Raw genomic sequence first — 27,102 nt, 5'->3', positions numbered from 1 at the left:
ATAGCAATCCCACTGTGTGTGAAGCAGCATCCCAGTCAGCATAAATCACAGCAACCTTTGCCAAATCTGGGCAAGTGGAGTCCAGTGCAATCTCGACAATGTTTTTTTTTAAAATGTGGCCAATGGCCTACACTTCAGGGCTTGCATCACATGCGATTTCAGGATGGGGCTGTTGTTAAGCCCCCATTTACAATACAGTGGTACCTAGGATTACAGGCGCTTCAGGTTACAGACTCTGCTAACCCAGAAACAGTACCTCGGGTTAAGAACATAGTTGTCAACTTTCAGATTTGAAAATAAGGGATCAGCAGCCTCGAAAATAAGGGATCAGCAGCCTCACCAGTCCCAGGGACAGTCTACCGGATATCTAACAATCTGGGATAGCAGCGGGAAACAGCGCTGGAATAAGGGAATTTCCCGCAAAAAAAAAGGGAAGGTTGACAGCAATGGTTAAGAACTTTGCTTCAGGATGAGAACAGAAATCACGCGGCAGCAACGGGAGGCCCCATTAGCTAAAGGGGTGCTTCAGGTTAAGAACAGTTTCAGGTTAAAAACGGACCTCCAGAACGAATTAAATTCTTAACCCGAGGTACCACTGTATAGGATCAATCAAGGCAATCCATTGTTGTCATTTTATTTATTCAATATATATCCCACCCTCCCAAAGGAACCCAGGATATGAACTGCGCTCATCCATCATGGTTTGCAATTCAGGATAATAAATTATTATTATTATTATTATTATTATTATTATTATTATTATTTTATTTTATTTGTAACCCGCCCATCTGGATCAGCGGCCTACACGACAGGGCTGTTGTGCGCAATTCCATTCGCGACACAGGGTTGGCGGCGCCTACAGCACCGCAGGGCGGTTTTAAACGTGCAGCCGCCTTACTGGTTTATAACGTGTTTTGTAATTTTAAAGGCCTCCGGGTTTTATAATGCTTTTTTGTTTTTGGTATCACACAGCGATAGAAATCAGCGAGGAGGGATGGGCGGTTGAGGGCTTAGCCGTCGCCATGGTTACCAACGGGCGGCCCCCGCCGCCACCAGAGACAAAATGGCGTCGGAGGCGGCCCACCCGGAAGTCCCGCCTCCAAACGTGAAGACTCTCCGTAAGACTTTCGAAACGCGAGGGAACGGCGGGGAGCGAGAAGCCCGGCACCTCTATGGTCCGGGGGCCACTTCCGTTTCCCGAGCACGCCTTCCGCTTCCGGCCCGAGCGCGCCGACGACGTTCCGTCTCCGTCCGTGGGAGTTCTGTGGCGCGGCCTTTTCCCTTGCCTGGCCGAGGAGGACGAGGAAGAGGGAGGGCCGCCCTTCCGCCGCCCGGTGAGTGAGAGGAGGGCGAGGAAGGAGAAGGGCCGACAGGGGGCCGCTTGAGGGGATTTGGGGGCCGGTAGGGGGCGTGGCTTTTCCTCGTTGGGGGAGGGGTTGGGGGCCTCCTCTCCCCCTCTCAGGAAGGGGGAGGGGATGCTCTTTTTTGGCGTCTGTGGGTCAGGCCGAGGTGGGTTTGCCAGGCTCGCTCCTGGGAGCCCCACAAGCAGGTCCTGAAGGCGGGAGGTCCTCCTTTCTTCCCCAGCATTTTGGGACTCTGTACAGGTAGACTGCTCTGGTAAGTGGAGGCTCCGTCCCCGTTTGCAGTGGCTCCTTTCAAGAGAACCCCTGCTGGGTGGATCCTGAGGTCCTAAGAACGTCAGACGAGCCCTTCTGCTGGATCAGGCCAAAGGTGTGTTTTTTTATCAAGCCCAGCCTCCCGTTCTCAAAGAGATCAAATGACCCTAAGAACCTAGGAGGTTAAATGGAGTGCCACTGGGCCTGGAAGCTCCATAACAGCATTTGAAGGACCCTACTAGATCAGGCTGGGACGCGGGTGGCGCTGTGGGTTAAACCACAAAGCCTAGGGCTTGCCGATCAGAAGGTCGGCGGTTCGAATCCCTGTAACGGGGTGAGCTCCCGTTGCTCGGTCCCTGCTCCTGCCAACCTAGCAATTCGAAAGCACGTCAAAGTGCAAGTAGATAAATAGGTACCACTCCGGCGGGAAGGTAAACGGCGTTTCCGTGCGCTGCTCTGGTTCGCCAGAAGTGGCTTAGTCATGCTGGTCACATGACCCGGAAGCTGTACGCCGGCTCCCTTGGCCAATAAAGCGAGATGAGCGCCGCAACCCCAGAGTCGGTCGCGACTGGACCTAATGGACCCTTCACCATCTCCTTTACTAGATCAGGCCAGAGGCGCCCCCCCCCCCATTTAGTCCTGTATCCGGCTCTCACAGTGGCCAACCAGATACCTCAACAGGAAGCCCCTAAGCAAGCGGATCCTAAGCGCAAGAGCAACTACTCTTCCCCTTGTGATTCCTAGTAGCTGGTATCATTCAGAGGCATTTACCTCCCCCATTTGGAGGGTGAAGAGACTCATAAGGACACAAGGAGATCCCTGCAGCTGGATCAGGCCAAAGGGGCTCCATCCAGTTCATCATTGTGTTCTGACAGTGCCCATCCAGATGCCCAGCTCTCCCCTCTTGTGATTCCCAGTCCTGTTTGTAGAGGCATTCATTCCCTCTGACTTTAGCTATTATTATGTTCTTCTTCTCCATGGGAATCCTCTTTAAAAGCCAACCTGTTTTGTGACCCTCACTATCTCTCATGGGAGTGAATTCCATCTAGTCCATTGATCTTCAGCTGGTCTGGGTAACGACCTCGTCGTGCTTCAATAGCATGTCTAGCACCATACAAAGACAGTGGTACCTTGGTTCCTGAACAGCTTAGTTGACGGAACAAATCGGCTCCCGAATGCCGAAAACCCGCAAGTAAGTGTTCCGGTTTGTGAATGTTTTTTAGAAGCCGGACATCTGTTTCAGCTGTCGGCATTGTTTCTGGGGTCGATCAGCCAATCAGAAGCTGCGCCTTAGTTTTCAAACATTTTGGAAGTTGAATGGACTTCCAGAACGGATTGAGTTTGTGAACCCAAGGTACCACTGTATATGTCCCCAAAAAGGAGAAAAGAAATGCACGTACAGGTTAAAAATGAGTCTTCAGTCTGCAAAAGTTGAATGCTATTGATCTAGTGCTCCTTCACATAGAACATAGCTGAACTGTGGAACTCTTTGCCACAGGAGTGGCAGGCTGTCCTCATGACTACTCGCCACAATGTTTGTGTTCTGCCTCCATGGTTGGAGACTCTTTGCCTCTAAATAATAATGATGGACTAGATGGGCCCCCTTTGGCATTAACCTGCTGTACAACTATTCTGATGTTCCTAGTTAGGTCTTGAATTTAAGCAGTAGCCTGGTAGAAGTGAGAAGGAATTGTGTGCCAAGTAGTGAGCAAGCTGGTGGAACAGGAGTGGATATGCCTAGCATAGAGAACTAGTGGACTCCCTGAAGAGTGAAACATTCTTTCTCCTTCCTCTGCCATTCCTTGTCAGCCTGATTATTTTTTTTCTTTTTTCTTTTCATGGCTTTTTTCAGATTCTGGCATTCAGAGGCAGGCTACTTCTGAACATGGATGTTCCATTGTGCTATTGTATTTGTTGTTGTTTACTAATTTTTTATACTGCCCTTCATCCAAAGATCATAGGGTGGTTCACAACATAAAAATACGAAATGAGAACACAGAATGCATAATAAAACAAAAACAAGCCAATTGTAAACAAACTATTGTAGTTTATGCAGACTAGATTAGGGAAGGAAGCTAACTGGCAGTCCAATTAATGGGCCTGCTCTGTCAGAGAAAGAGTTGAATAAGAGAAGAGCCTGGCTGAATCAGACAAAAAGAAAAAGTCTAGAGACCTCTGGAAACCTCACAAGTCATTGGTCCTCAGAGATAAATTGCCTTTCCACATTGAGCTTCCTCCAATTTCTCCTGCGTGCTAGCTCCTGAGGGAGCCATCCAGGAAAAGAAGGAAAGCAGCCAGCGAAATTCTCTGTTGTGAAGTTCACAAGCAGAGCAGTAAGGAAGGAATAGTCTCCTCCAGTTGTTCGTCTCCAGCACTGTGTTTTCAGATATGCTCCCTTTGAACATGGAGGTTCTGTTTCTTATGGCTGTTGTTTGTCAGTATGCCTTCTTTTCCTCTTGTGAATTCATCCAGTCCTTTTCTAAAAGGACATCAGGCACAACTGTGTCTTGTAGCAATGAATTCCTTTCTAAAAATTGTGCTGTGTGCAGAAATACTTTATTCTCTCAGTGATGAATGAATTTCCAATCAGTTTGAGGCATTGTACCGTGAGATAGGGAGGAAAAACCTCCTCCCTCCACTTCATCTTCACCATGCATCATTTTATAATCTTCTGTCATGTCTTCTTCCTCCCAGACATCTATTGACAGGAAGTCCTGAATGTTGGCCCTTTTTCATTGGTGAGGAGGTGCCTTTTTGCTCTCCCCTGATCAGTTTGCTTTCCTTTTGCTTGAACCTTTTGCAGTGCTAGAGTATCATTTTTTTAGCAGGCATAATTGGAACACAATATTGTGCACAATATTTCACAGGCCACTGTGACTGCATTTAATAATATGTATTTCTATAGGGAATTACACGCAGGCTTCCAATAAAATAAAGGCAGCCTCTGTTGTCTCCTGCATCTTCTGTTGCAGGCCCCTTCTTGGGTAGGGACCCTCTGTTTTCTTGACCCCAGCCTGTGTTATGCTCTAAAGCTGAGGCCGGCAGACGTCAGATAGGTGGAGATCTATTTTGTGTTTTTGGTAGAGCTCCCAAGATCTACCAAGAGAGAGCAAGTTGTAAAATAGTGCCTCAAGGGGAGAAATCCTATAAACATTCTATGGACATAGCATGCATAGATGCATATAGATCTACATGAGAGCCAGTGTGGTGTAGTGGTTAAGAGCGGTAGTCTCGTAATCTGGGGAACCGGGTTCGTGTCTCCGCTCCTCCACATGCAGCTGCTGGGTGACCTTGGGCCAGTCACACTTCTCTGAAGTCTCCCAGCCCCACTCACCTCACAGAGTGTTTGTTGTGGGGGAGGAAGGGAAAGGAGAATGTTAGCCGCTTTGAGATTCCTTAAAGGGAGTGAAAGGCGGGATATCAAATCCAAACTCTTCTTCTTCATCATCTGAGGCTACACAGCTGATCATACATTTGATCACTTACATCTCTAAAACTTCACCCAGCAGAACCACAGAAAGACCTGGCAACCAGGTGATCATATTTTACAGGAACGCAAGGGCTGGCAAATGATTTGCACAAGGCCAGCCATTATATAGAATTAATGGGTGAAGTTCATTGCATTAATATAATCATACAATCAGCGCAAACCTTTTTGCTCGCCAGGGATACCTCCTTGCCAGAGGGGGAGCCCTGCACACTGTTGCAGGGGTTCTCCTGACTAAGAACTTGGGGGGGGGGGGCATTGTGCCAGTGGCATTCATTGCTCTGGCTCCTGCTAGTGCAACTATTTAGCTGAATCCCTTTCGTTTATTTTTAACTTGTGATTTTTCTTGCAGTTGTTGAATTGTTGGGAGTCAGATCCCGATTTACCTTTTGCCCACCCTTGTTCTAAAGTACATACTGCTGTTATGTATGCTTCATAGGTAGCAACCTCTCCCCCAACCCTTTACATCTTGAGGTGCCCAGCAAAAACATTCCTCTTCAACCAGGCCTTTGGCTGATTAATATTCTACAGCCTTTTAAATATCATTGTGGGGAGGTGGGGGTTATTGTATTGTTTTTGTTTTAACTGTTTATATTGTGCTTTTATCCTGTATTTTTATCTTGTGAACTGTCCTGAGATCTTCAGTATAGAAATTAAATTGATGAAAATAGATAGATAGATAGATAGATAGATAGATAGATAGATGATAGTCTTCCAGTTCGAAAAGCTTCTTGCTGTGCAGCACAGAGGCTGGGGTAAGGTGGGGGTGTTTCCATTGAAGAAAGGCAAGCCAAAGGCTCCATTGGGCATTCAGAACCGGTTGTGTGATTCTCTGGACCCCAGCTAGATAAAACCCTGGAGAGATCTGACCGCTAATCTGATAGTTTGAGCCTAAAAGAAGATATTACAAAGACAGTTTATTTGTTCTATTGTTCAGTACGATCTGGTAGCAAATGGCAATGTTCAGTCTCCTTGGAGTCTGGAGTATTCTTAGAAGCCCCTCAATAAGTAGGAAGTGGATTTTGGGCTGGGAAGAAGTAGATTTCCCCCCTTCCTCTGCTGCCATTGGTGGACAGTGAGGGAAGAGGCAGCCTGACTGGCTATGAGAAAGTTACACTGGCTTATACCCAGCTAACCTATATTCAGAGTAGACCTACTGAAATTGATGGTCCTCAGTTAATTGTGGCCATTAACGTCAATGGGTCTAATTAGTATGGCTAATGTTGAACACAACCCAAAGTAATGCTGCTTAGGAATTACATGCCTTCTTTGTTGATGGCTGTAAACATGATGATGCCGGGTGTGTGTGTGTGTACAAGGATACATAAAGGGAGCACACTTATTCTTTCTAGCGTGAGCTTGACTGGTTTTTGAGCACTTAGTGACAGCTTTTACAAGATGTGCTTTCCTTTCCCGGCCCACTCAGACTCTCCTGAAGATGGCGCTCTCCAAGCGGGAGCTGGACGAGCTGAAGCCATGGGTGGAGAAGACCGTGAAGCGAGTCCTTGGCTTCTCGGAACCCACTGTGGTCACTGCCGCCTTGAACTGCGTTGGGAAGGGGATGGACAAGAAGAAAGCTGCCGGTAGGTCCTTGGAGCCAACTCCTGAGGTCGGCCTGGGGGCAGAGAATTGAGTTCCTTTGTAGCTTGTTAAATTCTCATGGCCCTGCTGATTTTATCCTTGCCGACCAACCCCAAAATACTTCACGCTTTAGTAACTCATCTATATGAACATACAGTGGTTCCTTGGTTTAAGAACAGCTTAGTTTATGGACAACTTGGATTAAGAACGCTGCAAACCCGGAAGTAGGTGTTTTGGTTTGTGAACTTTGCCTTGGAAGCAGAACATGTTCCGCTTCCTGTTGAGTGTGTTCCATTTGTAAATTGAGTCCCCCGCTGCTATGGGAAAGCACACCTTGGTTTAAGAACAGACTTCCGGAACGGATTAAGTTCGTAAACCAAGGTACCGCTGGACAAAGCGATTGTCCATCCAGCCCAATATGCACTTATGTGTTGTAAGTCGCTTTGAGACTTCGGGGTAACAAGCGTAATATATTATGAAAACAATGATAATAATAGGATTGGTCTTGAAGATGAGACGGAATCTGCCCAACTTCATGTGGAATCAGTTTCCTTAATGGCCTTTTAAAACTTTGGGTGGGTGGCTGCTTAATGAGTTTTGTTTCCCAGTGTTATTTATTTGGTAAAATGGTTTCATGCCTTGTTTTGTATTTGAATTGTAGGCTTCCTTATGGTGCAGCTAACAAATGAATAAAAAGCAATATTGTTGCAGTGGAGTTCTTTATATTTGCATGCAGTTGCTTCCAGGGACACATCCGCACTGTTCAGCTAAAGCAGTATTGCACCACTTTAACAGTTGCAGCTTCCCCCAAATAATTCTGGGAATTGTAGTTTATAAAGGGTGCAGAGAGTTGTCAGGAGGAGTCCTGCCCATTCCCCTCAGAGAGCTTCAGTTCCTAGTGTTCTCTGGGAAGAGGAATTGATTGTTAAACCACTGTGGGAATTGTAACAGGCTATTGTAACAGGCTATTGAATTGATAGGGGACGCGGGTGGTGCTATGGGTTAAACCACTGAGCCTAGGACTTGCCGATCAGAAGTTTGGCGGTTCAAATCCCTGCGACGGAGTGAGCTCCCATTGCTCCTGCCAACCTAGCAGTTCGAAAGCACGTCAAAGTGCAAGTAGATAAATAGGTACCGCTCCGGCGGGAAGGTAAACGGCGTTTCCGTGCGCTGCTCTGGTTCGCCAGAAGCGGCTTAGTCATGCTGGCCACATGACCCGGAAGCTGTACGCCGGCTCCCTCGGCCAATAAAGTGAGATGAGCACCGCAACCCCAGAGTCGGCCACGACTGGACCTAATGGTCAGGGGTCCCTTTACCTTCTATTGAATTGACAACAATAGGGCATTTCTTCTAACTGTCAGCATACTTTATAAACTACAGTTTCCAGGATTCTTTGGGGATGAGGAAGTCATGGCTATGTAAAATGGTGTAATAGTGCTTTAAATGAAAAGTGCAGGCGTGGCCTAGATTGCTTATCTCTCTTTCCCCCACCTCACTCTTCCACCCCCCACAGATCACCTGAAGCCTTTTCTGGATGACTCCACTCTGCGGTTTGTGGACAAGCTCTTTGAGGCCGTGGAGGAAGGCCGGAGCTCCCGGCACTCCAAATCCAACAGCGACCGGAACCGGAAGAGGGAGCTGAAGGTGAGATCAACGCTTCATCCTCTTTTGTTATGAAGGCAGCAGAGAGTTTCAGATCTGGCTGTGGAGATGGCAATACTGCCTCGCTGCATTTTCTTCTTCCAGGGAGTGTTGTGTGTTGAAATGCCTAAAAATTCAAGAGAAAAGGCCTTTTTCCTTAATGGCAACAGAAAGTGTGTGCATCTTTCATTCTTTATTGGTCTTCTTCCTACATCTGCCTTCCTCCTCCTCTCAGCCCTTAATTCTTGACTTGTCAGAGATTTTAGGAGACTTTAAAAGCATACATTTCTTTAGAGTACAAATAATTAATTGCTGTGGCCAAGCTGTTTCTCTTGAACTGGTAGGTGTGCCTCAAAGCTCCCTGTTTGTATGAGGAGCCATCCATGTAGAATTTGGTCCATAATAGCAATGAAAGCAGTTCAGCTAAGGCTTGCAGGCGGTTTGGATTTGTGTATCTATGCATGCCGTGTTTTTGTTTGCAGATCATAGCAGCTTCTTCCCACAATCAACCATGTCCCTTTTCTTGAGACACAGCAGGGAGGAATTTGCTTCCCTTGGCCCAGTGGAGTAAGGAGGACATGGATGGTGCTGTGAGAGACCATGTTCCTTCAGCACAAAAATGCTTTCATTTTGGAGGGTGGGAGGAGGAACATAAAATCTCACGCAGGTTTAGATTAACACTGCTCCATGTGTGAAAGGGTTTCTCTGCTGACAGGAATGCATTTAAAATTGTGTGTATGTGTGTGTGTGTTATATAGATAATAATAACAACAAAATATATTAATGCTTTTATAGCAAAATGCTTCAGTTTTCACATTCTTTGGCTGCTTCTTAGACTGAAGAAAGCAGAAGCTGAAATGTGTTTGCAAAAATGCCTATTTTAAGCCACTGTACCAAATGCATATTTTAGTGATTAACTGCATCTTAAAAGTATCCAGAGCATAGTCCATTATGATTGGATATGTTAATTGGATGTTTTTTATTGGAAAATTAATAAAAATGACTTAACAAAAAAAAAAAAAGTATCCAGAACAAACTTTTCAGAAAGTGCTGTGTGAAGCTTTAAAAATCCGTATGTGTGTGTGTATAGGACATGGTGCTTCCCCCTTGCAATTTTGCCTGAACTCATGAGGACCAGAAACTTGTTTCACCTGAAAGCAGATGAGGTGCTCAAGAAGCTGTGGGTTGGTTGTTGATGTGTAAAGCCTTTAGCCTGTCGTATGAAGGATAATTCTTTGCTGTGAAAGTTCCATGTGAAGGCTCCACTAGTCACGTGACTACAGCTGGCTTGTGCTTCCTTGGATGTCTAGGTGTTGGTCACTGTCAAAGTTTCCTTTGCCCTCTTTGCTTATAGGATGTCTTTGGGGATGACTCTGAGATTTCCAAGGAATCTTCAGGGGTGAAGAAGCGCCGCATCCCACGCTTCGAAGAAGTGGAGGAGGAGCCCGAGGTGATCCCTGGACCCCCGACTGAAAGCCCCGGGATGCTAACAAAGCTGCAGGTTGGTCTCAAATGAGCAGAGGCAAGGCATGGAGTGCTTGTCTGGGACAGTGATGATGATGATGATGATGATGATGATGATAATAATAATAATTATTTATTTATATCCCACCCTCGCCAGCCAAAGCTGGGCTCAGAGCGGCTAACAACAATAAAACATCTGTTGAGCCGGAGTCCATATCCTCACACAGGCACCAGATGACCTTGGACTATCCTAGCTGCCTCATAGACAGGGTGGATTTGATTTAAATCAAATCGATTTAAATCACTAGTCAGTAAGACTTGATTTAAATCCTTTTTTTTTTTTTCATTTTTTTTTTTCAGAAAGACTCATTCTTGCTGGTATAATCTTAATATTTACAAGCAGAGGAAGGTTTCATTTTTGGAATAATAAATTTCCAGAGCACTGAGATCCAGCGCCGAGGGCCTTCTGGCAGTTCCATCATTGCGAGAAGTGAGGTTACAGGGAACCAGACAGAGGGCTTTCTCGGTAGTGGCGCCCACCCTGTGGAACGCCCTCCCTTCAGATGTGAAGGAAATAAGCAGCTATCTTATCTTTAAAAGACATCTAAAGGCAGCCCTGTTTAGGGAAGTTTTTAATATTTAATGCTGTCTTGTTTTTAACATTTGATTGGGAGCCGCCCAGAGTGGCTGGGGAGACTCAGCCAGATGGGCTGGGTATAAATAATAAATTATTATTATTATTATTATTATTATTATTATTATTATTAAGCTGCCTTATACCAAGACAGGCTGTTGGGGTCCAGTTCTAACACCTTCCCCCTTCTTCCCTCTTTCAGATCAAGCAGATGATGGAAGCTGCCACACGTCAGATTGAGGAGAGGAAAAAGCAGCTGAGTTTCATCAGTCCCCCTGCCCCACAGGTACAGCCTTGTTGCAGCCTGCAAGAGCCATTGCACTGGTGGTCCTGCAGAGCTGAGCCCCTCCTGAGATTTAATTCTCCCAAGGCACATCCATACTTGAGTTTGTGGGCATGAAATACTGAAGTCATGGGAGGGTCCCACTTTGAGCATCGCAGACGGTAGGCACCAAAACCCTTCATCAATATAGACTTGAAATAAAGTGGCGTTTTATGCACTGGCCGCAAAACAAGATTAGAAAGAGGGAGTTCAGTAACATTTCTCTAAGTTCAGAAAAAGGTTTCTGAGCTGTAGAAGCTGGGGGTTGTCTCCCACTAAGAGTAGAATGGACTTCAGTTAGCTGTGTGTTCACTTCAGTGGGTTTACTCTTGAGTAGAACTGTTATCTGCTTATTTTTGGCATTTTGATCCTGCTTTCCAGACTGACCTCAGAAAGCGGTTTACACAAGATGATTGCAACTATTTTTAATTCTTTATTTGATTCCTTCTTTGCGGGGTTTTGTTTTTTTTAAGTTACAGTAGAATGGAAAAGACAACTTGTTGGTTGGGGGGGGAATGATACTGCTTCTTCTCCACTCCCCCCACGGCAAGATGGTCCTTCAGATGCCCCTGTGGTGACACTTTGGGGTGGAGAGAGAGGCCATCATGGGAGCTGGAGGGTGACTTGCGCTGGATGCAGCCCGGGGTTCCCACCCTCTCCAGCTCGTGCCTCCCTGTCGGTTTCCCTCTCCTCGCCCCCTTCTTACGGCTTTGCTCCCTATTGCAAGGGAGGCGAGGCTGCATCTCTCTCTCGGAGGGCCCAAAGTAAGCCCTGCCTGCCTGCTGTTCCAGCCAGTGACTCCCCTCTCTCCCTCTGCAGCCGAAAGCCCCGACAACCACCACCCAGCCGGAGCGCCTCCCCATTGGGAACACCATCCAGCCCTCGCAGGCGGCCACCTTCATGAACGACGCCATTGAGAAGGCCCGCAAGGCGGCTGAGCTGCAGGCCCGGATCCAGGCCCAGCTGGCCCTGAAGCCTGGCCTGATCGGCAACACCAACATGGTTGGCTTGGCCAACCTGCACGCCATGGGGATCGCCCCGCCGTGAGTATCGCAACACTCTGCCCAGGGGGGCGGATGGGGTGTGGGATGTGCTTTCGGTTTGCTTGCTTTGTTTGTGTTCTTTTTTCTTTCTTTCTCGATTTTATTGGTCTGCAAAGTTGACAAGCCTGATGAAACGCCACTGAATGGTTTTTTTCTCATTGGACAGAAATGGATCACATGGGCAGAAATGTCCCATCACACAGGGATTTGCCCCTTGTACGCGGTAAGCCAGTAGCAGCCAGCCCTTCCTGGCACGTGTGACCCAAGAGAAGTGTCTCAGGCAGGGGTGGGGAACCATTGCCAAGTGACATGACCCTCGGGGGGAATTCCCTGGAGGTCAGAGGCCAAAATGGACAGGGCAACTGGTGCTTGATTCCTCCCTCACCTCATACAGGAGGCTGCATCCATCCATCCATCCATCCATCCATCAATGCTACAGATCTCTCCCTCCGGTCCTGATCAAAAATCATGTAAATTGTGAATATGGAACTGGCACACTTCACGCCAAAGCCCTCAAGGAGGGTGGGTGTGGAGGAGAGCCGGTGAGGGGTGTTTTTCTTGGGGGGAGGGCTTGTCTGTGTCCCAAGGAGCAGCTAGCAAGGCCTGGAGGGGCCACATTTGGCGCCCAGGCCAGAGGTTCCCTACCCCTGTTCTAAAGTGTGGGTGGGCAGACTTCAGACTTGTGAGATCTATTTTGTGATGTTGTTTTTCCTAGAACCCTCCCCCCCCCCGAGCCCCACCAGCTGGGTTCAAGTAGAAAAATAGTGGCTTAGAAAGCGGGGTTGGGGCAGAGGACGTGCACTCGAGAAATGCCCCGTTCCATAATTCTAAGGGTATCTTAGCCCAGAAATTTGCTTTTAGAAGCAGAGCTGGGAAATCGCAGTCCTTCCACACAAAGGCCTTCCCTTGCCCACCTTCAAAGCTTTATTTCAGCAGCCTAGTTTGTGGCGGGGGTGGGGGAGCAGCCGAGAGTCAGAAATCCTGCAGATCCTTTCTGTACACAACCCCGACAGGCAAAAAAGGGCCAGGGACTGTTGGGTTTTCTTTGTGGGAGGCGGCTTCCCAGGATCCCTTGTTCCGTAGGCTTTATTTCAGACTGAGCGGGCTTGAGACTCTTGCCCCATACCCAGTTGGCCAGGGCTGCTTTGTAACCAGAGTTTGCCTTGGGGATGTCTTGGCCCAGGAAAGTGGAGCTGAAGGACCAGACCAAGCCGACGCCGCTGATCTTGGACGAGCAAGGCCGCACAGTGGACGCCACCGGCAAGGAGGTGGAGCTGACACACCGCATGCCCACCCTTAAGGCCAACATCCGGGCCGTGAAGAGGGAGCAGTTCAAGCAGCAGCTGAAGGAGAAGCCCTCTGAGGACATGGAGTCCAACACATACTTTGACCCCCGGGTCTACATCACCCCGGCCCAGCGGCCGAAGCGGACCTTCAAGTTCCACGACAAGGGCAAATTCGAAAAAATCGCCCAGAGGTTGCGGACGAAGGTACAGCACTTTCCTTCTGGCAAGCAGACCTAACCTCCTCACCCAACATCCTGGGAAGGGGCATCATAGAGAGCTGGAGCAGGGTATAGTTAGGAAGATCCTGCTGGATCAGGCCAAAGGGGCCCCGCATTCTTTAGCAGGAATGGTGTCAATAATAATAATAATAATAATAATAATAATAATAATAATTTATTTCTGTCCCGCCCTCACCAGCTGAAGCCAGGCTCAGAGTGGCTAACAACAGTAAAATCATGCAGCATTCTAAAATCAATTCATTATAAAATCAGTTCAAATCAAATTAATGGCAACCATTGGGCTAGAGGTCTGTGAGGATTACCAAAGGAGGGGGTCAGGCTGTGCCCTGGCCAAAGGCCTGGTGGAACAGCTCTGTCTTGCAGGCCCTGCGGAAAGATGTCAAGTCCTGCAGGGCCCTAGTCTCTTCTGACAGAGTGTTCCACCAGATCAGGGCCACAGCTGAAAAAGCCCTGGTCTGGTTGAGGCCAGCCTAACCTGCCTGTGGCCTGGGACCTGCAAGATGTTTTTGTTTGAAGACCGTAAGTTCCTCTGTGGGACATACCAGGAGAGGCGGTTCCGTAGGTACGAGGGTCCTAGGCCGTATAGGACTTTAAAGGTTAAAACCAGCACCTTAAACCTGATCCTGTACTCCACCGGGAGCAGCTGGTATAGCACTGGGTGAATGTGATCCCGCAGCAAGGACCCTGTAAGGAGTCTCGCTGCGGCATTCTGCACCCCCTGGAGTTTCTGGTGCCTGTAGGAAACCCGTAAGCTGGACCCCAGCACAAGAGCCAGTCTTCCCTCCTGTTGTTTCTAGCAACTGGTGTTCAGAAGCATCACTGCCTCTGACCATGGATGGAACATAGGAATCTGCCTTATACTGAGGTGTTGCACACACACAATGCATTTGAAGCATATTCGAGGCACATTTCTCTCTCTCAAAGAATTCTGGGCACTGTAGTTTATCCCTCGCAGATTTACAATTCCCAGCAACCCCTTGCCAATTAATTACAAGTCAAAACTTACAGAAACGGGCAGGGAAGCAAGCCTGTAAGCAGGAGCTCAGCACAAGCGGATGCTTTCCTCCTGTCCTGGGAAGGCAAAGTCTGAGTCACAGTCAACCCGTGTATATAGATAGCATGGTGCTCTTGCTTGCTTGCTCTTAAGGAAAATATATTTCTTAGGGAGTGGGGAGCAGAATATCCTCCTTAAAAACAACCTAAAATAAATAACTACATTAAACTTCATAAAGGCTCCCTTGAATGGGCACCTGCTGGCAGTGCATATTTGCCGCAGGTGAGCAGACAAATAGTTCTTTATCAGGCTGATGCTGGCGAGGGCTGGATCAGGCCCACTTCACTGGGGGCCTTTGACTTCTCCAGAAACACCCTTGCCATGGATACTTGGAAAGCCCCGTCAGAGAGAACTGGCGCCTCTAGGGCAGTTAATATTTTGAATTAAGTGTTTTATTTCTCTTCTGTGCACCTTCCTGAAAACCCTTCTGTCTCCCTCAGGCCCAGTTGGAAAAACTCCAGGCCGAGATTTCTCAAGCTGCCAAGAAGACGGGAATCCACACCTCGACCAAATTGGCCCTTATCACCCCCAAGAAGGAGCTGAAGGAAGGGGACACCCCCGAGGTGGAATGGTGGGACTCCTACATCATACCTAATGGCATCGATTTGTGAGTTGCTCTGCCTTTCAGCTCTTAAATCTCTGGGCTAGAATTAATTCTGGGGTGAGTCCACCCTTCTTGCTGCCTGCTTTCCTGAATTTGTAAGACCACATTTCTTCAAAGAACTGAAGGCATTCAGTTTTTAAGTGTGGGGGGCGGATGGATCTGTAGCCAGTACTCAGCATGGCCAGCGGTTAGGGGATGGTGGGAGTTGTAGTCCCACAAATTCCAGTGTGCTACAGATTCCTCTGTCTCTGCTGTAGAGCAGGGATGGGGAGCCCTTGGCTCATGGGTCAAATTAAGTGTGCTAGGTCATGGCCGTTTTTAGTTGCACAGGCTCGCCTGGCGTCCTGTGACATCAGGAATAGAGCACGGGGAGCCCTTGTTGTCCAGGAGCACTCAGGAGAGCTCTTCATTTCTTTCCAGCAGGGCCTGCTGTTTAAATTTGGCGCCAGGTGCCAGCCCTGCTGAGATGGTTCCCAAATTGGAGCTGTCCACTGGACTTAATCCATGTCGGCAGCCAGGCTAATAGAACACATCACAGCACAGTTACCTTGGGCATTTGATGAGTTTGATGGGGGGAAATCAAGCTGGGGGCCTTTAGCTCCTAAGCTAGCTATTCTGAGGTGACAGCTGGGGCACTGCCATAGAGAGGGTTTTCCTAGATGAGCACTTAGTTCTCCAAGCCTCAGCTCCTTGCAGCAGGCATAAGCAGTGTGAGGATCAGAATAGGTTAAGAAGAGAAACACCCTCCTCTTGAGGCGTCACCCGCAACTGTGCGAATTCTCCTTCCTGTTTCAGAAAAGCCGCCGATTCGCTTAAAAAAGAGGACTATTTTGGCATCACGAACCTAGTGGAGCACCCAGCTCAGCTAAACCCTCCAGGTGAGCACGCTCCATCTCTTTGCTTCTGCATCGGGGGGAGAGCGGATTCCTTAGAGACAAGAAGATTGGAAGCAAAACAGATGGGTGGAAAGCCAAACCCTGCTCCGTTCCCCTTAACCCCCACCCTTTCTGTCCCCAGGGAATGACGAGCTTGGTTAGTCTAAAAGCCCCAGATCATTTTTTTTTTAATTTGAGGAGTGCTTGTGCGCTGCCTACTAACCACAGTTCTCGAGGTAGCTTGCAATACGTTTTAAACACAGTGAAATAGGAAATGATCCAATAGGCAGTACAGCAGGGGAAAGATGTGTGTGTGATGTTCGCCTGATGCTCCAATCTGCTTGCTTAGGATTGACTGCTTTAGTAGCTAGGTGTCAACCCCACACAGGGCATGACCTTCCTCACTGGGCTGCTACTGCTGCTGTATCTCACAATCCACCCACAACCAGTGCAGGAAGCAAAGGTCTTAACTGCCTCCCCCCAAGTCTTCAGATCAGTAGTCTTTGAGGAACTGAACAGTATGGGGAATGTGTGGATCTTGGGAAAGGGGGCCTAACTTTTTTGAAAAAAGAAGGCTCCTATAATATCACAGGCACAATACTCAATATTCCGCACTTTAATCTTTGTTGGAAGCCACCCAGAGTGGCTGGGGAAACCCAGCCAGATGGGTGGGGTACAAATAATAAATTATTATTATTATTATTATCATTGTTGTTCCCAGACACCAAACAGTCTAAAAATCACATAGAATGAAGCACACACAAAGGTGTGGGAGGGAATAAGCTTCCTGCCAAAGCTTCCTTCTGCTGTTATGAGTATAATGTGTTTATTTTCATGTTTTTAAAAGTGTTGTAAGCCACTCGGAGACGTTTAAGTGAGCAACACGTCTAAGTAATTATAACGGAGGTGGGAAGGAACAAGCTTGGTGGGTGAGCCCCATTCTAAAAGGAGAAAACCCTGCTTGTCTCTGACTGTGTTTCTGCTTTGTTGTCCTTGTGATGTGTGTGTCCCACCCCAACCCCAGTGGACAGTGACATGCCGGTGACCCTGGGGGTCTACCTCACCAAAAAAGAGCAGAAGAAACTACGGCGCCAGACCCGGAGGGAAGCGCAGAAGGAGTTGCAGGAGAAAGTGAGGTTAGGCCTCATGCCGCCACCTGAACCAAAAGGTAGGGATTTTTGTAGTGGACAGGTGGGGCTTCTGTTGAGAGAGGGAGAGAGATAAAAAACAACAGCACCTGAAGCTTGAAGTTGGAATTCTAACGCATAAACTTGGGATGGGGGCTATCCAGTGATGCTGAATGTGGGAAAGACACACAGCACCTCATTAAACTCTGAAACCGGTTCCCACGAGATGTAGGCATGGTGGTCACCTGGGGTCAGCAGACTTTTTCAGCAGGGGACCGGTCCACTGTCCCTCAGACCTTTTGGGGGGCCGGACTATATGAAGAAGAAGAAGAAGAAGAAGAAGAAGAAGAAGAAGAAGAAGAAGAATTTTTTATTTATATCCTGCCCTCCCCGGCCAGAGCCGGGCTCAGGGTAGCTAACACCAGTAAAATTACAATAAAAACATAATAGGGGAGGGGGAAAAACAACCATTTAAAATACAGGTTAAAAATACAATTTAAAATGCAGCCTCATTTTAATAATAGCCCATAAATCAAAACAATAATGGGAGGGAAACATAAGGGTCAGACTGAGTCCAAACCAAAGGCCAGGTGGAACAGCTCTGTTTTGCAGGCCCTGCAGAAAGATGAACGAATTCCTATGCCCCACAAATAACCCAGAGATGCATTTTAAATAAAAACACACATTCTGCTCATGTGAAAACACGCTGATTCCTGGAATGTCCGTGGGCCGGATTTAGAAGGCGATTGGGCCAGATCTGGACCCCGGGCCTTAGTTTGCCTACCCATGGTGATCACCAGCTTGTATGACTTGAAAAGAGGAGCCACAGTGGCGATGTTCTGCCTTCACTGTCGGAGGCAACATGCTTCTGAATGCCAATTGCTGGAAATGGGAGGGGAGAGGTGCTGTTGCTCTCAGATCCTTCCTGTTTTGGCGTCTGGGTGGCCACTGTGGGAACAGGGTGCTGGACTAGATGGGCCCCTTTGGCTCGATCCAGCTGCCCCAGGGCTGTTTTTCCGTTCTCAACTTCTGCTCTCAATGCCGTCGGTGTTTCTCCCTCTCCAGTACGAATCTCAAACCTGATGCGTGTTCTGGGAACGGAAGCCGTTCAGGACCCAACCAAAGTAGAGGCTCATGTTCGTGCACAGATGGCCAAGAGGCAAAAGTAAGGTTGATGCTGATTTCTTTGTCATGTGTTTGTGTGTGCGTGCACATAAATTGGTACCATCCAGGCCCAGTTCTCTGTCCTTGCTGATGCATCATCACACGGGAGTCTTTTATTTCAAAAATACAGCAACGATAGCAGAGAAAGTAAATGCATATATAATCTTGCTTCCCCAGAGCTCACGAAGAGGCGAACGCTGCACGGAAGCTCACCGTGGAACAGAGGAAAGCCAAGAAGGTTAAAAAGCTGAAAGAGGATATTTCACAGGGGGTCCACGTAGCTGTCTATAGGTGAGTTTCCTCCATCCCCAGAGGCAAAGGCCTCTCTGTGGCCTTTGCCCACGCCTTCTTCGCATCCCTGTCCCCCCACACTCAGAGGAAAGCTTTTAAAGAGAACAGCTTTAACGCATTTTTTTTCCCTTTCTCCAAAATTCCAAATGAATTTTGGAAACAGATTGGTATAGAAATATCGGGAATTGTGGGTAGGAAGGTGGGAATATCTAAATTAATGGTTCTTATTAGTCTGAGTAGCACAGAGTTAAAAACAAAAGAGGAATGTAAATGGGTAAAATTGATGGTAATTGCAGCCAGACAAGTTATAGCGAGTAATTGGAAAAATGCAAAAGAGTCAGGGGTGAATCAATGGAGGAAAAAACTGAATACAGTGGTGCCCCGCAAGACGAATGCCTCGCAAGACGGAAAACCCGCTAGACGAAAGGGTTTTCCGTTTTTCGATGTGCTTCACAGGACGAATTTCCCTATGGGCTTGCTTCGCAAGACGAAAATGTCTTGCGAGTCTTGAGATTTTTTTCCGCTTTCCCCCCCCCCTTTTTCTAAGCCGCTAATAGCCTTTTAGCAGCTAAGCCGCTAAGCCTTTAATAGCCGCTAAACCGCTAATAGCGCTAATCCGCTAAGCCGCTAATAGGGTTGCTTCGCAAGACGAAAAAACCGCTAGACGAAGAGACTCGCGGAACGGATTAATTTCGTCTTGCGAGGCACCACTGTAATATTATAATTTTAGAATATCAAACTGTGAAGATACACAGAATGAAAGGGTTTAAGGTCAGTGAGAAGGAGGAGGATTGGTTTGAGAAGATACTGAATTATTTGGATAGGTTTGAACAATTTAGGGCAATTAAAATGTTAAAAGTTAAATAAACCTTGTGGAGTGTTAACATACATAAAATTGTACATATGGTTGATTTGAATATGTTGTTATTGATTATGTATACCCATTGTATCAGCTGCCTGGGAGGTTTCACTGTTTGTGTTTTGGTTGTTGGTTAAAAAAAATGAAAATTTTAAACATCTCTTTCCTCTCTCTCTCAGAGTCCGAAATCTAAGCAATCCGGCAAAGAAATTCAAAATTGAAGCGAACGCTGGCCAACTGTACCTAACAGGAGTTGTGGTTTTACACAAAGATGTCAATGTGGTGGTGGTAGAAGGAGGTGAGGCGGGCGAGGATGGGTTGTGCTTGGTTTACGTGTTCTGGGACGTGGGTTCCTACACTGGAATAGCTCGGCAGCAGAACCAGGCCTGAAAGGGAGCCACCTGCTTCATGAAGCCCCAGCTTAACGCATGGAATTCCTCGCTGCAGGATAGTTCTTTGCAGTGGGGAGCTTTTATCAAAGGACGTTCTCCAGAGAACCTGTGGGGCTTGCAGGAGGGTGTGTGGGTTGGATGTGCAGCATGGCTTTCCCAGACTCCGTTCTCCCACCCAAGCCTTTCACAGAGCATTTTTTCCAACCCTCGTGTTCAAAATGCGCTCGAAGGAATGTGGGCTATCCTGCCACTTTATTAGAACCTTTCGTAATAACATAACAACGCTGCTTTTTTGGCTGACTGCCCACACTCCCTTCAGAATTAAAATGGCCCTCGGTGATCTTTCTCTTCCCTCCCAGGCCCTAAAGCACAGAAAAAATTCAAACGGCTCATGTTGCATCGAATAAAGTGGGATGAGCAGACATCAAATACAAAAGGAGACGGTAAGGACACACATAACCCACCCCACTCGCATAACCCTCTTATGCCCAGCATAAGGGAGTACAGTATTTATTTTAAATGGTGTTTTAAAATAAATCAGGTGCTATAAGAAATTTGCAGAGATAGCGCAGGATAGTACGCACCCTGGAAACGATCTCTTTCAGCGTCTTCCTTCTGGAAGAAGGTACAGGGTTATAAAGACTAGGGCTAGCTGCCTGAGAAACAGTTTCTACGCAAATGCAATTCTGGTTCTAAACGCATCATAAGGAGTCTCTATAGTATATTGTATTTTAAAATGGGGTTTCAGAGTTTTTAGGGGTTTTTGAATGTTTTATGTAGATTTTCAATTTCATTGTTCTGTGTGGGACAATGACAATAAAGATCTCGTATATAATTGCGGTTCCACTCTCTCAGTTGACAACAAATCAAAACTCTAAGCACTTATCAGAGCATTTTAAAAAAACCAATAGCCACAAGGCCTTTTGATCAGAGGAGAGTGCTATCAATGGCTCCCAGGCATGATGACTGTGTTCTGCTTCCATGGTCAGAAGCAGCAAGGCTTCTGTATAACCACGGGAGGGGAGGGGAGGGCTCTTGTGTTTGGGTCCTGCCTTTGGGCTTCCCATTGGGGCATCTGATTGGCCACTGTGAGAACAGGATGCTGGAGCAGACGGCCCATTGGCCCGGTCCAGCAGGCTCTTCTCTTGTACTAGCTGATTTTTGGAATCTCCTTACCAAACAGAGGTCCCAGTCTGATGCATGCAGCACTTGAGAAAAAGCCCTCCTTCAGGCTGATAGTCCAATAGTGTTCAGCTTTAAGCACATCCTTCTCTCTCTCCCTCCCACCCCCCGGTTTTCCTTTCTTCAGATGATGACGAATCCGACGAGGAGTCTGTGAAAAAGTCAAACAAATGTTCTCTGGTTTGGGAGGTAAGTATCCACTTAAATTCCTAGGTCTTTGCCCTTTGTTTTCTGGGCCACGCTGAAATTGTTGGACCCCATTCTTCCAATATCTTGCCTGTATCTCCCCTCCCACCCACTGCAATGTCCCAGGTGTGGCCACCAGACAGTTTGTGAAAAGGTACCGAACCTATTCTTGGGATTGCCAGCCTCCTCCCTAGAACTCTGTTTTGTTTGGAGGGTCGTCCTGGTTAAACCAGTTTAAGCTTCAAGCGTTTACTTCTTGGTCCACAGCGCTAAGAACGTTAGTGGCCTTTTTTCTTCTCCTTTCTTTTCTTTTCACTCCTAAACCCAATTCCACCCACTCTTGTCTTTCCCCCCTCAGGGCACAGCAAAGGAGCGCAGCTTCGGGGAGATGAAATTCAAGCAGTGCCCCACCGAGAACATGGCACGGGAGCACTTTAAAAAACACGGAGCAGAGCACTACTGGGACCTGGCTCTGAGCGAGTCCGTATTAGAATCCACAGACTAAAGGGCCCCCCCCCTCTCTCTCTTGGCTTTTTGTGGTGTTCAGTTTGGAGAGTGAGAACTCAGCTGAGACTTTGGCCTTGGAGGTTCCTCTCCCCCTGCCATCCAAGCGCCCCCCCTCCCCAAGCCCACTTTCTCCCCTCAAGTTCCCTGCAGTGTGACAGCATACGATTAAAAGAAATATTTTTAAAAAACAGAGCAAAACTACCTAGGGGTTTTTCTGTTTTTGTTTTGGACTGAAACGGTTCGTGGATCTTGACGTGCGCTCTTTTTAGCTCCCTTGTCATGCCCTCTGGAAACAATCCGACTTGGAGGCCGTGGAGAAAGCGTCGAAAGAAATCCGTACGCCGCCCAGGTCTTCTCTTTTCCAAATCCATTGGCCTCCTAACCACACGCAGCTCTTTGGTTTTGTTGTTCTTTTTTTGCCAGTTCAGTAGGTTTGTTTGGACATTAGGCAAGTCAGCCAGGCACCACCGTGATGGGGAGAAAGGAGCACTTGTGGGTCACCGACTTCGATGGACGTTAAGAGGGCAAACCGCAGCGTTGGAAACTTGTACAGCAGATTTTAGGAGCTGGGGATTTAGCCCGCATCCTACATTTACATAATAAACTTTTTTTTTCTTTGGTAAGAAGTTAAAAGCAAAAAAAAAAAAGGAAAACCCAACCATGTTTCTTTACCTGTTTCTTTTGAGCACGTCTGCTCACTGTGCATTAAACAAAGTGGTTATGATTTCAAGACTTGGCATGACCGAAGACCAACTGCATTGTGGGTAGCAGCAGAAAGAGTCGTCCTGCTGGATCAGACAAAGGGTCCCATCTCATCATTCATCTTGCTTACAGCAGGTCACATCTACACGTTTAAAACACATGGCTTTCTCCAAAGAATCCTGAGAACTGTAGTTTATGGCTCTCAAGGCTACAGTTCGCAGCATCCACAACAATCCACAATTCTCAGGATTCTTTGAGGAGCGAGGAGCCATCTACAGTACTTCAAACGTGTTTTTTGTTGTTGTTCCATATATATGTTCCACCTTGCCTCCAAGGAGCTCGAGGTGGTGTACATAATTCTCATTTTGTCCTCACAAAAACCCTGTGAGGTAGCCTGGCTGAGACTGAGTGGCTGGCCCAAGACTTTACACCTAGTGGTCTCCTGCGTCCTAGTCCAACACACTAACTAAACCATGGGTGGGCAAACTAAGGCCCGGGGGCCGGATCTGGCCCAGTCGCCTTCTAAATCTGGCCCATGGATGGTCTGGGAATCAGCGTGTTTTGTATGGCCTGTCTGGTGTTTTTGCACAAGTCGAATGTGTGCTTTTATTTAAAATGCATCTCTGGGTTATTTGTGGGGCATAGGAATTCATTCCCCCCCCCCCAAAGTATAGTCCAGCCCCCTATAAGGTCTGAGCGACAGTGGACTGGGCCCCTGAGAAAGTTTGCAACTCCACACTGGTGTGGATGTCAGCCTAGGGCCTTGTCAAATACCTCTGGGAAGCTCCCCCCTGCCAGCCTTTCACCAGGAACCATTGATCATGTTTGTTGGGGCTGGCGGGAGTTGGAATCCATCGATATCAGGTGGGCCACAGGCCACCCATCCTTATGCAAATTTTTTGGTTTCACTATTTGTGATAAATGTGCTCTAGAAGCAGCATATTTCACATTTCAGCACCCCCCTTCAATTTAAGGATACGAGAGCCTGCTGGATCAGGCCCATCTACTCCCAGCATCCTGTTCTCAGAGTGGCCAGCCAGATGCCTTGGGATTTGGGACTAGAGTCTGTATCTGTTCCATACAAAATAGAAGGTGCCACATCATTCCCAGCTTGCCATTCTGCAGAGGAAAGTAGGTGAAGTTAAATTTTGGGACAAAGTAGCTTGATACCTTAGGACCTTCTATTGCATTGTGAATTGTGGTGTCCAGGGGTGTGCCTTCAGAAATTCTTATTAATGGGGTTGTGTCTATGTGCCGCTGTGATCCTTGGTGTCACAATGTTAAATTCAAATTAGCTTACTGAGGTCCTTTAACTTCAATGGTTTTATTAGGAATGTGATACACTTGGGTCTAGAGGTGGCTAGTATCAGTCCCTTTGAAGCAATATTAAATCCCGTGCAGGGTGGTGAGGGTGAAGCAGAACTGTGCTGTGATTTGGTAGAAATGTGTAAATTCCAGGTGAGGGCTCTGGAAAACGAAGGATCCCAGCGATGGCAGAGGACTTCTTTGTTCCTGTAAAGTTGGTTAGGTCTGGTCTAGAGGCAATCTTTGAGAAAGCTGTCCACGAGCCAGGATTTTATCCTTGGGCTCTCAGGACAACAAAAGTATGAATTAGAGGGGATGCTTTTATGCTTCCTTTTAAAAATTATTTTGGGTTTGGCTTCCCCTTCCAGAAGAAATTCAGCACATGTTCAGAACTGCTTTTCATTTTTAAAAATTCTTATTTCTGCAGCAGCCTCTGAATCCTTCCTTTGGAATTGATGGGAGTTGTAGTCTGAAGCAGTTGGAGGGCACCAAGTTGGCAAAGACTGTTCTAGAGCAGTAATCTTTAACCTTTTCAGAACCAGCCTTTATTCCAAACATGCATCTGGGAACCCATTCCTTGATTTTTTTACCATATATTTGAACGGTGGTAGTGCTCCTGTTGTGACTCGCCTTGGATCAATCGGGCTGTGACCCTGTAAGGGGTCCTGACACACCACTTGAAGGCCAGGGATCAGAGGTGAAAACTTGTGAGGGAGATTTGTGTGTGTGTGCGCATGCGCACTTGCATGTGATGTCACATGTGTGACATCCCAATGTCTTGCCAGAACGTTGGAGGAGCCAGGAGGCAGAGCTGAAAGTGGCTTCAGTGGCTCCTGCTGCTGCCACCACTGGTGGGGGCCTGCTTTTCTTGGAGGAGGAGATGCTGGACATTGAAGTTACACTCAGCTGGACTCCGTGCTTGGCCCTTTTTTGGACCTTGGGGGGCTGCCCCCTCAAAATAATAATGGGGCAGTGAAAAATGTTGGGCCCCTTGAATTTTCAAAATTCATGAACTATAAATGTTGACGAGGGGGGGAACCAGAAAAGGGCTCCCATAGAAATATATATTGATGTAGAGCTGGAAATGTTTAAATTTATGGTATTAAGGGTTTTTTAAGACATTTTTAAAAATAAATTTATTTATACATCACCAAAGATGATTTACTGTTTTAAATGATACAAGTATTTAAAATAGGGTAGTAGAAATAGAAACCTTGGCCTATCCCCCAGTGAATGCTGGGAACTGGCCCATGGAATTATGGGAGTGTGGCCAAGTTGGTGCCCAAAGGCTTCTGGGAAGTGACTGAGCCGCCTCACATTTTATGCTGCATATTGGCTTCGCGCTATCGAAAAGGAGTTTTGATTGGAGCACGTTGCGCATGCGCTGGGGCTTCGGGCCGGCGCGCTGCGCACGCGCACGCGCTTTTGAGTCTTAACGTTGCGTATAAAGCGGACAACGCCCCCCTTGCTATATATAAAATGGCGGTTTGTCGAAGCCTGTCGTAGCAACGGCGTTCAACGCGTCGCTGATCATTTAAACTGGATGAGGGCGACGGCGACGGTTTAAATCGCCCTTCGCCTCACGGTCGAAAGGGGGCGGGGCACTCAACCCTGAGAGGAGCGGCTGCTGCGCTCTTTGGCCTCTCGCTTCCCATTGGCTGCGTCGCGCCGCCGCTGCCGCCTCATTGGGCTTTCCCAGCTCTCCTGTAGCTTCCCCATTGGTGGCCGGGTGAACGCGCGCGCCGGCGTCCACCAATCGCCGCTCGACGAGGACTAAACTTGACCGGCTCGTCGGAGGCGGGCGGGGGGAAGCAACCCGAGAAACTTTCGTTGCTTGGTCACGTGGGAGGAGCGGCTGCTTTTGCTGCGGCGGCGGCGGCTCCGTGCAGGGGGGCGGGGCTGCCAGTTGCAAAAAATATGTATATATATATTATACTATATATATATATATATATATATATATATATTGCAAAAAATACATATATATATATATATATATATATATATATGTTTTGCAAATATTTAAATATATATTTTGCAAATATATATTTTTTATAAAAGATCCATTGCCAGCGGAAGAGGTTTTTTGTTTTATTTTTTACCCTAAAAAAAAATCGGTGCAAGGAACATTTTGCACTGACAAATCTTTTGCACAGAGGCTGGGCAAGCAGCGATTCCCTGCATCGCTGGGAAACCTTTGCAAAAAAGCGAGGGGCGCGAGTGACGCTGGCTTTACTTTGCACCGCGGTGCGTGATCGGGCTCGGGGGAGCGTGGACCAACTCGTCCACACCCCTCGCGCACGGCGGAATCCGCGTTTGTCACAGAGCGGAAACGAGAAAAACTCCAAAAACCCTGCGCTGCCGCGGCTTCTAGACAGTGCGCGGCTATAAATGCATCACTACCACAAGATTATGTTTATTAGCGCAATTAATAAAAGGAATATTACAACAATTTCATTTATTATACCAATATAATACTATGGTGAAGTTATTGCAACGATGCTCATAAGCATAATTATCGTAGCTATCGCCACAATTCCAGGGGTCAGCAAACTTTTTCAGCAGGGGGCCAGTCCACTGTCCCTCAGACCTTGTGGGGAGGCCAGACTATATTTTTTTTGGGGGGGGGGGGTAATGAACTAATTTCTATGCCCCACAAACAACCCAGATGCATTTTAAATAAAAGCACACATTCTACTCATGTGAATGAGTAGATTCCCATAGCAACGCTGATTCTGTAGCCTATTCCTGGACCATCTGTAGGCTGGATTTAGAAGGTGATTGGGCCGGATCCGGCCCCCCGGGCCTTAGTTTGCATACCTATGCAATAAACAGAACAATTGTGCTGTTTCATTGTTTTCAAGTTATTGCAACAAACCGATAGATATCGGCGTGTTACCAGTGTAATAAATGCAACGCGATACAACGCAGCCAATAAATGTATTCGTAGTCACAGGACTCCTGTAAAATTAGGAAATATATCTCATAAGTGTGACAATCTATGTTGGAAATGTAAAGAAAAGGAAGGAACATTTTATCATATGTGGCGGACCTGCCCCAAGGTGAAAGACTTCTGGGAAAAGATATAAAACGAATTGAAAAAAATGTTGAAATATACATTTATAAAGAAACCAGAGGCCTTTCTTCTTGGAATAACAGGTTTGGAATTGCCCAAGAAAGATGTTAAATTATTTTTGTATGCCACAACTGCAGCTCGTATTTTGTTAGCTAAAAAGTGGAAAACCCAAGAATTACCAATGATATAAGAATGGCAGATGAAGATGATGGATTTTCCGTAACTAGCCAACCTAACCGGAAGTCTGCAACCAGAAGGAGGAGGAGTATCAGGAAAATCAAATTGAATGATTACTTAGTTAAATATGTTAAGTTAAACTAACTGAAAACAGCTTGCAGGTACTTAATTGGCTTAGGATTTTAAGTTAAGTGATGAATTAATATGTTTAATTTCATAATGTGAAGATCTAAGGATGTTAATGTTTAAGTTAAATTTTACAAGAACTGTGATTTGGAAAACCGTTAA

The 27,102-nt window shown here is 47.1% G+C and overlaps 1 protein-coding gene across 1 annotated transcript; it reads left to right on the top strand.

The window, feature by feature from the left end:
* Positions 1-1,182: 1,182 nt before the first annotated feature.
* Positions 1,183-21,755, top strand: PRPF3 (pre-mRNA processing factor 3). Its single transcript, XM_080984592.1, has 17 exons — positions 1,183-1,334; positions 6,530-6,686; positions 8,198-8,328; positions 9,680-9,826; positions 10,626-10,709; positions 11,565-11,788; positions 11,955-12,011; positions 12,972-13,278; positions 14,808-14,974; positions 15,767-15,849; positions 16,871-17,014; positions 18,039-18,138; positions 18,315-18,428; positions 19,467-19,585; positions 20,039-20,122; positions 20,989-21,050; positions 21,406-21,755. Exons 2-17 carry the CDS (start codon positions 6,542-6,544, stop codon positions 21,550-21,552), a joined length of 2,115 nt encoding a protein of 704 aa, XP_080840718.1. The 5' UTR covers positions 1,183-1,334; positions 6,530-6,541; the 3' UTR covers positions 21,553-21,755.
* Positions 21,756-27,102: the final 5,347 nt, after the last annotated feature.

The sequence above is a fragment of the Podarcis pityusensis genome (assembly GCF_964106645.2).
Source record: "Podarcis pityusensis genome assembly, chromosome: 16".
In the NCBI taxonomy this organism is placed as follows: Eukaryota; Metazoa; Chordata; class Lepidosauria; order Squamata; family Lacertidae; genus Podarcis; species Podarcis pityusensis.
The sequence above is the reverse complement of the archived record's forward strand: the minus strand, read 5'-3'. Positions and strand labels throughout refer to the sequence as shown.

Coding starts and splice junctions, on each gene's coding strand:
- PRPF3 (XM_080984592.1), top strand. CDS start 6,542: ATGGCGCTCTCCAAGCGGGAGCTGGACGAGCTGAAGCCATGGGTGGAG. Junction 20,123..20,988: donor ATCAAATACAAAAGGAGACG/GTAAGGACACAC, acceptor TCCTTTCTTCAG/ATGATGACGAATCCGACGAG. Junction 21,051..21,405: donor AATGTTCTCTGGTTTGGGAG/GTAAGTATCCAC, acceptor TTCCCCCCTCAG/GGCACAGCAAAGGAGCGCAG.